Source organism: Capsicum annuum, chromosome 11, assembly GCF_002878395.1.
Source record: "Capsicum annuum cultivar UCD-10X-F1 chromosome 11, UCD10Xv1.1, whole genome shotgun sequence".
NCBI lineage: Eukaryota > Viridiplantae > Streptophyta > Magnoliopsida > Solanales > Solanaceae > Capsicum > Capsicum annuum.
In genome coordinates this window covers 2,415,174-2,427,311 of record NC_061121.1, presented here as the reverse complement: position 1 = coordinate 2,427,311, position 12,138 = coordinate 2,415,174, and the positions used below count along the sequence as shown (strand labels likewise).

General features: G+C 30.6%; 1 protein-coding gene across 1 annotated transcript; it reads right to left on the bottom strand.

The window, feature by feature from the left end:
* Positions 1 to 4,996: 4,996 nt before the first annotated feature.
* Positions 4,997 to 6,551, bottom strand: LOC107846863 (SWI5-dependent HO expression protein 3). The gene is made up of 2 exons (XM_016691133.2): positions 5,521 to 6,551; positions 4,997 to 5,192 (listed from the first exon to the last, which is right to left on the bottom strand). Exons 1-2 carry the CDS (start codon positions 6,293 to 6,295, stop codon positions 5,101 to 5,103), a joined length of 867 nt encoding a protein of 288 aa, XP_016546619.2. The 5' UTR covers positions 6,296 to 6,551; the 3' UTR covers positions 4,997 to 5,100.
* Between the last annotated feature and the right edge of the window lie 5,587 nt (positions 6,552 to 12,138).

Sequence of the window (12,138 nt, the reverse complement as noted above, 5' to 3'; positions counted from 1 at the left end):
TATTATATGTCTGTTTTAAGTGCTTCAACTGTAACTTTATTATATTACCCTGCTTAATTATTATAAAGTTATTTAAGTATTAAAAAATTAATAATATTTAATATTAAATTAACTTGACGTCATATGTGATTTTCTTAATCTTTTTCCACAAATTACTCTATAATATTAGAGTGAATGAGAGCAGCTTAGGGTCGTGCTGCTTGCCGACCGTTCAGCTACTTGCTCTGTGATTTTAGTATATCATCCTTAATTAAATATTATATATTATTTATTTATTAAAAAATTAATAATATTTAATAAAAAAATAAAATAGATATTTATGATATGTCTGCTTTAACTGTTTCAACTGTGATTTTATTATATTACCCCTGATTAATTATTATAAGACATTTAAATATTAAAAAATTATTATAAAGTCATTTAAGTATTAAAAAATTAATAATATTTAATATTAAATTAACTTGACGGCATACATGTGATCCACTTAATCTTTTTCCACAAATATTTTCTATAATAATTTTGTTACATCACTTTTAATTAGTTATTATAAGTTATTTAAGACATGTCTAATTCGCTGCTTCAATCATAATTTTACAATATCACCTCCTAATTAATTATTATGATCATCTAAACATTGTGTCATTTAGATAGAAATAGAAGAAAAAGTATTATAAATTATAATAATTAAAAATTTAGATTATTTTAAAAATATGATTAACTATCAATGACACAAAATTTTGTACAAAGAGAGTAACATATATTATTTGAAAATTACATAAAAAAATATTATAAATTACAATAGTTAACAACTTAAAATATCTAAAAAAACAAAAAAATAACTCTGTTATATATTTCAAAAAATTACCATAAATCATAATAATTAATAACTTTAAAAATTTAAAGCTCAATCTGTCTGCTTTGACACAACTTTATTAGTCCTTTCCCTTGCTTTTATTTTTTTTCATCAATTTTAATTTGGTTGTCTTATTTTATTTATCTGGTATATATTTCAAAAAAATATGAATTTTTTTGTTTATAAATCATAATAATTAATAACTTAAAAAATTTAAAAGGTATGAAATATTTGGCTGACTCTTGAGACTATATCAGTAACATTTAAATTGAAATAGAAGAAAGCGTATTATCAATCACAGTAATTAAAAACTTAAATTATTTTTAAAATGCAACAATGTCACAAAAGTTTGGAAAAGGAGAGTAGCATATTATTTGAAAAATACATAAAAAGTATTATAAGCTACAATATTTGACAACTTAAAATATCTAAAAAAAAAGTAATTTGTTATATATTAAAAAAAATACTATAAATCACAATAATTAACAATTTAAAAAGTTTAAAAGATCTAAAATATTTAGTTGACTCTCGAAATTATATCAGTGTCACTTAAATTGTAATAACTAAAAGTATAATTTACAATGCCACAAAAGTTTGAACAAAAGAGAGTAACATGTATTATTTGAAAAGTACATAAAAAGTACTATAATTACAATAGTTAATAGCTTAAAATATCTTTAAAAAAATTTAATCTGTTATATATTTTTTTTAAAAAAAGTACTATAATATCACAATAATTAACAATTTAAAATTTTTTACATATATAAAATATTTGGTTGACTTTCAAAATTATATTCGTGTCACTTAAATAGGAATAGAGAAGAGGTATTATAAATCTCAATAATAAATTTTTTTAAATTATTTTTAAAATATAACTGATTATCAAAGTCACAAAAGTTTGAATAAGGAGAGTAATATGTATTATTTAAAAATTAAAATGAAAATATTATAAATTATGACAGTTAACAACTTAAAATAACTAAAGCATATTAAAATATAATTGATTATCTAAATTCTATTTGTGTCACATAAATTGAAATTAAAAAATAAAATATATTGGGCGCAGGCCTTCCACATCTAGTATATGAAATAAGTTGATTGAGGCACGATTCTTCTTCAATGAGAAAACTATTTTCTCTTTGAAAAATAAGTTCAGGAAAAAAAATTAATTGTGAAAATAGAAAAAAAAAAAGCAAAGTTTCACGAGTGACATATCACATTCTACATTTATTATGTTTTCTCTGTTCTCCAACTCATCATATCTTCCCCCTCACCTCGGTAGTCTCCATCCCCACCACCCCGCACCACTATTCCTGCCCTCATCACCCATTATATTTATTTCGATATATACTTATGGTTTTTGAATAACATGTTTTGATTACGTATCGAATAATAAAAGAAAAAATTTACTTATTTTTTTAAAAAATAATTGTATGAAAAACATTTTCCTTCCTACCGAACGCACCATAGAGCCCACATCTTTTTCCATATGGGCTCAAGTCATGATGTTAAGCCCAAAGTATCCATGTAAGTTGGACATTAGTATTATACAAGTCCAGTACAAGTTTGGTCCTCTGTTATTTTATCTAAAAATTACACAAATACACAACTTATGTATCACTATTACAAAAAATCACAACTCCCAAAACATATTATAAAAATTCTACATATACACAGATGTTATGTATATGTCGGCTATGTTATGTATATTAATAGGGAGAGAGAATAAAGCAATTAAAAAAGTGGGAGAGAATTTAATTACTTTTAAAAGGTTGGTATTTATGTTATTTATACTTGTTGTTTTATTATGCCACACATTAGTGTAACTTATCTTCTTGAAGATGATAAAGCTATGCATGTGAAGAAGATATGTTTGTTTTTGTGTGAATAATCATGTGTCGTGTGACAAGAATCCTCCGAGGTTAACTGAACAGGATGACAATAAGCAGAAAATGTTGGCAAAGTTGATGGGATAGAGAGTGAGGCTAATTCGAGACATCAATTGCAGAAGAATGAGGTTCGAGTTGATGAACAGGAAAATGCTTACATCTTCATCATTATCGTTCCTCTAGGCTGATTAATTGGGTTAAGAAAAATATGAGGTAAGCCTGTTAAAGAGATCATTAAGAATATCCGACTCTCTTGAATTTCACGTCATAACATATATCTACTCGAACCGAGTATATCCAAGAGAGAAACAAAATAGTTGCCTTTTGGACCATTTTTCTCTTAACTGGGCAGAAATATGAATAAAACACATGCATCAAAACACTCACAAACGCCTATTATATCACTGTCCAAGTAAGAAGTTCGTGAGGTGCCATTGCAGCCTATATCGTTGTTGAATAAGAGGAATTGACTAAAAAAATAACTTATCTTAAAAGATAGATGTCATCATTGTGAAGGGAGATAACAACTTGTCCGATCTTGTAGTGTACTCATTCCTGCTACGAGAATGAAATGACACCCCATCATTCTAGTAATGCGTTTGTGTGTGCTAAATTATGGTAATATACTAAATGCTGATAAAGTGTGTGCAGTTCATATCACTATTTTATTGGTAGTTGATTTACAAGAGGTAATAGTTCTAGACTTCTAGTTAGATTTAGGATAAGTTATCAACATACATAATTTACATTTGTTGCTAAAAAATATTACTAGGAAGGTTTGATTTTTAGGAGGGGTTCGACCTGATGCTCAGTATCAATTTTGAACCCTTGATTAATCTAAATTCGCACCACTTAAATCAATAATGGAAAGTGCTCTTCTGTATCATAATTTTTTTTATATTCACAGATTTTAAATCCAAATTTTTTAATTATAGAAAAAAAGATTTTATCCATCTCACCACGAACCATCCAAGATAAAAAGTTAGGTCATTCAAGATGGGACAAGACCAAATCAATGGATAGACTAGATGGATTTCACATTCAACCAATGGTTTTTTAGATCTAAAATATGGCTACAATAGAACAACTAAAAGATGGTCAAATAATTAAAAATTAATCACATTTTGCAATCAAATCAATACTATTATATTTACTTCAAATAAAGTGCTTCAATCATTGATTAATATTCTGCAACACCTTTATTATATATTGAGATCTATTTCTTGTCTAGATGTCATTAGACAGCACAAAATGGACTACCAATTGAAGATAAAATTCAAATGATAAGATTTAAAGTTATTTATTTTGTAGACAACAAATGAAAAAGTGACCTTCAAAATTCAAAAAAAGCACAAGACTTATCTCTCAAACAATAAATATTCCAAGTAAAAAAGAATAAATAGAAAAAAAAAAAAAGAAGCATGAAAGCCATAAAGAATGGAGGCTCTTGTTCTTTTGTTCCCTTTAGATTTGACCTATATATATATATTATTTGAATAATAAGTAATATTTACCTAAAAGAATCCTAGGTTGATATTAATCCAATCTTTTTTGAGTTTTCACTCTTACACCATAGTTATTTTTCACATTTTCCTTTGAACTTTTTTAATTTTCTGCTTGTTTTTCAATATTTATATTGTATTAAAATTTAAGGCATGAAATATAAACAAGCTCTTTAACTTGGCTTCAAATTATATTTATTACCTTCAATTTTGAATGTGCACAAGCAGACTCTTAAACTTGTATAAAGTTGAACAAGTAGACACACACGTTTTATGTGGCATAATACTCGTAGAACGTCATGTAGGACAAGAATTGGCAACATACGACGCCACATAGGATGTGTGTTTACTTATTCGACTTTATACAAGTTTAGGTGCTTACTTGGCACATCAAAAGTTGGAGGTCATAGATGTGATCTAATAAAGTCAAGTTAAAGGGTATGTTTATGTATTGTGAAAATTAATTCGAATTCGTGAAATATAACACGTACAAAAGACAAAAGCACTTCTTATGGAGATTTTTTTTGTCCACTCTCATCGTTCGAATAAAAAATTATGAGAAATCCTATCCATCTCATCACGATCCTCGATAGTTTTCCTTCTTTTACTACTTCTCTACGATCCTCGATAGTTTTCCTTCTTTTACTACTTCTCTATCTCAAAACAATAGTGTCAAATTCAGTTCAATAATGGTGAAATCAAAGTTTTCAATAAGGGAATTCAAATATATCAAAAAAAAATACATACGAAAATAACGACTGAATTAGACATATAATATATATATACTCCTATACGTACAAAATTTTGACTTATTTACATAATGTAATTTTTTTGACAAAGAATGACTCCCTCTACTTCAACTCAATGGATAATTACGAGTAACCAACATGCGTTCTGGTGCACTGGATGGGACTGCTCCATCCTTAATCAGATGTCGAGGGTTTGACTCTGAATATAAAAAAAACTTTGTTAAGAAGCGTTGCCACTTTAATGGGCCCTGCAACGCGCGATCCGAATTGATCGGGGCTCCAATACGGACTCCGAACACCGGACAGGAGACCACAAAAAAAAAGGATAATTACTGAGTAACTCTACCGATTGTAAACAACATATCAAATTACAGTGTATATAAGTTTAAATCCGATAAATAAACAAGAAATCTATTCTATAAACTATATAAACTTTGTAATTCATAAACCCAAAAAAGAAAATTATTTCTTCTTTTTGGATTTACCATTACAGAAAAATGAACCTAAACCAAATAAACAAACAGTACCTTTAGAAATATAACCATGTGGAATGTTCAAAACAGGACTAACATGAACTCCGTTGCCATAAGATCTACTATAACTCTTTTTCAATGGCTGTGATTGACTCTTCTTTGATGAAGAATGTAATGAATGGCTGTGATTAAAGGTCGAAAAAGATGAAGATGATGAGGAAGAAGATGTAGATGATGATGATAATGATGAACTTTTTCTAAGAACTTTAATTTTTTCTCTTTGTGAACTTTGCTTGTGATATATTTTTGGATTTTTGGTTATTGGAGTTGAACCAGTTGAGTTACTTCTGGTTAGAAAATGTAAAAAAGAACCATTGTTTTGGCTATTTTGGTAATGATTGTTTAAACTGCTACTTCTTCTGAATTGCCAGAATGGTTTAACTTGACGTGATTTCTCTCTTGCATGATCTTCATCTTCAGAATCATCTTCATCAAGATCAGTGGACAAGAACTCTTTTAAACTCTTCTTCTTGTTGATATCATTTTCAAGGAATGGCTCTTTTCGCAAAGGATTTGGCTGTTTTTGCAAAGAGTGGTTAGTTTCTGCAATTTTCTTGACTTCAACAGGTAGGATTTTGCCATTTGAGAAAAGTTCATCAGCTGAGGAAATCAATGGTTGATTATCATTGACACAGAAATCAAAGTCAAAATCAATGGTGGATGATGATTCAAGAAGGCAACATTCAATTGGGATACCATCATCATGAGAGAATGAGATTCTTGGACTAACTACTAAACTTGCAATCTCACAACACACATCAACTGCCATTGAGTGGCTAGTTTTTAAATGATTCTTGATTTTTTATTTTTTTTTTGGTTTCTTGTGTTGATGTCAAGAGTTGTAGAAAGAGGGAGATGTTTAATTTATAAGCAAAAAAAAAAAGATGGCTAAAAAAAGGTGAAAAAGATATGATTAGTATTGTTTGAGGTGTTGTTTTTGTAAGATTTTTGGGAGTCAAAAAGAGATTGCAAAAAGAAAAGAAGAAGAAGAAGGGGTGGGGTGGGGCGGTGGTGGGGTGTTGAAGGGAATGGTATATATATATACATATATATATATATATGTATATATTTCAAGATTTTACATATAGTATAGTATGTTAAGGGTGATCTCGAGTTCGAGTCCTGGTATGAAAAATCCTTGGTAGGAAGCGCGCTAACCTCAAATGAGACTCGACCCGGCGCGAATCTGAATTAGTTGGACTTCAATACGAATATCAAACATCGAATGAGAAAACGAAAAAAAATAGTATGCTAAGGATATAAAAGAGCATTTTCAAGATTCTATTATTGGTGTAACAAAGTGGTGTTGCCTAGACAATGGCTTGTTTCACTTAGGAGTAACATTGAGATTGACAATATATGCTAAATTATCAAACAAAAAAATAATAAGCATCCAGTACCCTCCGAATTATGATCAAAATTGCTACGATACACTTCAAATTTACAGAAATCTTATTACCCCTGAACTCAATTTAAACATATTTTTGCCACCCTTTTATGCTGACGTGACACTTTGATTATATAAAAATAAGGATCGCGTTAAAGGTGCCACGTCAGCCAAAAAGGTTGACAAAAATATGCTATAATTTAGTTCAGAGAGGTAATAGGACCCTCGTGAAGTTGAAATGTATCGTAGCAAATTTGGTAACTCCATTCATAGTCATTATTATAGTGTTATATCTGAATAAAATGCGATGAAATAATTAAGATGTGTATAAATTGATCTGAACATCAGTAATTGTAATTGAAAAAGAAGTAATTCACGTGATTGAATTAATTGGCTAATTGGCACCGAAAGGCTAAGAGAATGAATAATGAAAGATTCCTCCACCTTATTATAGGGGTTAATTTCCAAAGAATTACTTTAACTTTTTGAAAATGTGAGCAAAAGAGAAAATATGAAATGATTTAAAACACACTTCATCTCCAAGGATCTACTTTTTTTATTTGTTTTTTCACTCGATATTTATAATGAGGTTCGACTAAATACGAATTCACATATTGTAGAGTTCATTTCTGATGATGATGCGCGCTTTCAACATGATTCTTTCCACAATGGAACGAATGGAAAAAGATGAAGTGCTCTTTGGCTTCGTCAAGTCGGGACGATTATGAGGATGCTATTATTCCTTATAGATCCTATGCGACACAGTCGATGACCTCCAGGACAATTAGGAGGATGCTGTTATTTCCTATAGATCCTATGTGCACCCGGTCAATGGCGTCCGGGATCCAATTTTTTTGATTAAGAATAAAGTGATCTCAATCATCCCACCACGATTCATGTTTGGTTTCGAGAATCTAATTAACTAGTAAAAGTAAAAATTCTAAAAGAAACTTTGGCATTTTTGCAGCAAAATAATTAAAATCTTGTGGGACCATTTTGCATTGAAAGAGTACAAATTATAAGAATGTCTTGGCTGAAAAAACAAAAATTACTAGAATGATTAATCGAAATCCTATTATAGTCTATAGATAACTTAGAGTTAAATCTAAGGAAGATTAATTATTCTTGTTGTAATCTTAGAAGAATAATAAGAATTTGCTGCAAAGAGTAATAATTTTGGTGGCTACAATGCTTGAAAATGTTGGTACAAAAAAAGATAGCTAGCTACTGCGTGAATACATGTACATTAAACGCGTGAGGGTTTGAAGTGGTCCAGCTGAATAAATATATGCCATAAAAAATACTATAATTAATAAATAATCGAGAGCATTCATAAGACCTCCGTAAAATTGAGGCATATTACATCAAATTTCGTCAATATTTAAGTATATTTCTGACTTTTTTTTCTATATTTTATATTGTGTTTTATAGAAGTTATAACTATAGTTGAAAATAATTGGATGGGAGGAAAATTTTTCAATGAATTTATGGCCTAATGTCTGCTAAAAGAGAAGCCTAGTTCCATAATTGTGTTCCATAATATTAGAAAAAAAAAAAAAAAAGAAGACAAAATTGGATGTAGCTATCTGAAAATGAAAGGAACAATTTCATTATTTTTATCTTATGGTTTTTATTTATGAGAAGAAAAATAGAAGCAATTTGTGACTTCATTTTTTTTTTAAATATTCGATCTTGAAATTTACTGGTTTCATTAATTCAGAAGTTTTCAATTTCTTGTAACATAGTAACTTAGAGCTAGATTTTGTAATTTCATAAGTCGAGTGAATTCTTATTGATGCATGTGAGTACGTGGCTTATTCGATAGTCTAGAAATCGAGAACTTCTTGATAGAAAGGATTTTACCTTCTCACGATTTCAAAGTAAACAAGATAGTAAATTTTCTGATATCAAATGATTAGAAAAGGCTAATAGAAATAAGAAAAATATGACTTAGTCCTAATTACTGTTTGAATTTATTGCAAATGGGGTCAATATATCACTAGAAGAAGAAAAATACTGTGAGTAATAATATTCTAGATGGATCCAAAGTTACATTAGTCTAATCAAGCCAAAGTGAAAAGGTTAATTGAGATTTGAGAGGTAAAAGTAGGAAAATATAAATAATGTAAGTGTGAAAATAGACTGTATATTATTCACGATTTACGGCGAAGGATTGTGGTAGGATGAATATGGTTATTTTATTTTTTAGTGAAGGTCTCGAATTTGAACACTTGGCATGAACAAGAATTTTAGTAGGGACGCTTCCTGAACGGGCCTTAATATGTGGTACAAATTTGAATTAGTAGGGATCCTAATAGCGGGGGCGGAGCCAACCTTTTTAGCAAGGGGTTCATCCGAACCTTTTTTGATGGAAAAATATATCATTTATATATGATTAAAATTATTTTTTATGTATCTATAGTAGGTGTTTGAACCTCCTTCAGCCATATTTTCTTCAAATATTGAACCCCTGATGAGTTGAAATCCTGGCCTTGTCTTTGTCTAATAGAGTACCAAATATCAGGTTAAAAATAAAATTTTTTGATTGAACTCGATTATGAATATCGAACATCAAATTGAAAACAAAAGAATTGACCGATCGGACTTGACTAGAAAGCGAGCTCGATTGAGCTTGGTTTTAACTCACGATCTCAATTCAATGCTATAATAAGTTGACCGTACACGACTCGGTCTCAACTCGATGCCAAACCTAATAAGTGGTATTCTAATCGATCTTTTTACCTTCTATGTCCGAGGGTTTCAGGTTCAAGTCACAAGAATAGAAAACATTCTGAATGACGTTGGTATATTATAATAAAAATAAATCTATATTCTATAGTAGGTAATAATAGAGGATCCCACGTGGAATAGTAAGAGAGGGGTACTCAGAAATTTCATTAAATTACATCGTAGCTGGCCATTTAATTATTCAATCATATCCTTGAAAGCATATCATGTTACTACAATAGACCCACTGTCCAAACAAACTCTTGTCCTATTTATAAAACACATTTGGCATTTCCTATGTGGTATTTTTTAATTTATAGTATTCCCCTAATAATTAATCCAACCTGCCACAAATTACAATTTTATTCATTTGTTAAGGCCAAAATTGCACAGGCAGATGGTGGGAGTGGTTTTGGCAGAGGACAAGATGTGGAAAATGAGGTTGAGATACTTTGGACATGCGATGAGTGGGGCCCAAATGCCTCAGTTCGTAAGTGTGAGAGACTAGCTTTGAATGATTTCAGGTGGGGGTAGAGGTCAGCCGAAGAAATACTGGAGGGAGGTGATTAAACGTGACATGGAGCAGTTACAGTTTACTAAGGACATGACCCTAGATAGAAAGGTATGGAGGACGCAAATTAGGTTAAAAGGCTGGTGCCTGTGGGTGAGTCGTAGCCAGTAGTTGGGAGAGCTCTGGTGTAGCCGAGTTAGTAGTCTTAGGGCTGTGTCCATAGGTTGGAGCTGCTAGTTAGGAGAGTTATTTTTTTTTTTTTTTTGGGGGGGGGGGGGGGGGGGGGGGGGGGGTCTTCGGTTTGTTAGTGTACGGTATTACTTTGTGAGTGTCTTATTTCTGTTATTCTATGTTGTTTCATATTTTATTACGACTTTATTTACCGTCCTTTGTCTTGAGCCGGGAGTCTATCGAAAACAACCTCTCTACTTATCTCATTCAATCCGATGTGATATTTATATTTTATGTTGAATTTATTCAGTTTAACAAATATGTTGCTTATTAAAAACTGGTTATTGAATAAATTGATGATTGATAGTTTTTTTATATTTGGTGTGGTTATGTAATTGTAACGAATTGTGATAATGTGGTTTGGTGAAATGATTAAACAATTTGGGAGTAGTTTGATATATATATTTTTGAAGAAAAAAGTGAATAGATATCCGGGCTAATTACGGGTTTGAATCATACGGTCATCTAATTTATAAAATATATATAAAATTCATTGATTGTGTTTACTTTATACTTAGTATATATATACACTATACATATAATATACACACTTGTGTATATGTCGAGTATGTTCTGGCCGTATTGATAAACTAGATGGCCGAACGGTGTATATATATATATTGAACTTTTTCTAAATATGTTGAATCAATTTTTTAGCAATTTTTTTTTGCCAGCTTATATATATACTTCCAAAGTTTTAGGTGATTTAAGTCCAAGTTAGCATTCTTTGATGTTTGAAAATCAAACTATACTTTGTTGTTTTAAAGGATATGGCTGAGTAAATGAATACAAATTGTGTCATTTTGATATTAGAGTTGCATTCACATGGAGTCTTTCCATCTATTCATAGCCCTCCACCCCACCCCCTAAATAATACAAATAATAATAATAATAAAAAAACAACTAAATTGTATACGAATTGGTTGAGCGGATGATCTGTCAAATGGAGTTGGGGGGTTTGAGGTGTGGGGGGGGGGGGGGGGGGGAGACTGGTTTCTCGTGTTTGAAATTCCTCCATGAATTTTTAATCGAGCTCGTCACACGAAGCTTGTCTAATGTTATTTACCTCTCTAGTATGATTTGTGGGCTCTTACATACAAACTTTTCTTCTTTCAAATTTCAAGCAAATCATACTCCCAATATGTCTCTCTCACTTCTCATGGTTAAGCTCCTGTTCTATTTTATTTTTTTTAATTTTTCATCCGATGTTTGGTGCCTAAATTGGAATCCCGACTAATCCGGATTGCGCGTTGCAGGGCTCATTAAGGTGGCAGCGCTCCTAACAGAGTTTTCTCCATACTCAGGGTCGAACCCTCGATCTCTGGTTAAGGATAAAGCAGCTCCATCTACTACACCAAAACCCATGTTAGCGCTCCTGTTCTAAGTTATTCCAACTAGCAAGTGAAACACTTAAAATTTAAAATGTACACATCAAAGTACAACTGTTCAATTTCAATTTGTGCCTAGAAAATCAACAGAAGGAAAATTAAATAACACTTTTTTAAATATTTGACTGGAATTTAAATAATCTTGATTCGTGGCTTGGAAATCAAGATTATGTTGAATCAATATTTTGATTTTGAATTTGTAGTGCCACTATTACAATAACAACAAACTCAGTATATGTCCACATAGTGGGAGTGGGGGTCTGGGAAGGGTAGAATTTACGCAGTCCATACCACTACATCCGAAGAAGTAGAGAGTCTATTTCCGATAAACCCCCGGCTCAAGAAAAAGGACCAAGACCTTATCAAAC

Bases quoted from the DNA above. Each gene is read 5' to 3' on its own strand.
- LOC107846863 (XM_016691133.2), bottom strand. From the start codon at position 6,295: ATGGCAGTTGATGTGTGTTGTGAGATTGCAAGTTTAGTAGTTAGTCCA. The intron at 5,193-5,520 runs GTACTGTTTGTT...TTTTATATTCAG, and splicing joins ACATGGTTATATTTCTAAAG to AGTCAAACCCTCGACATCTG.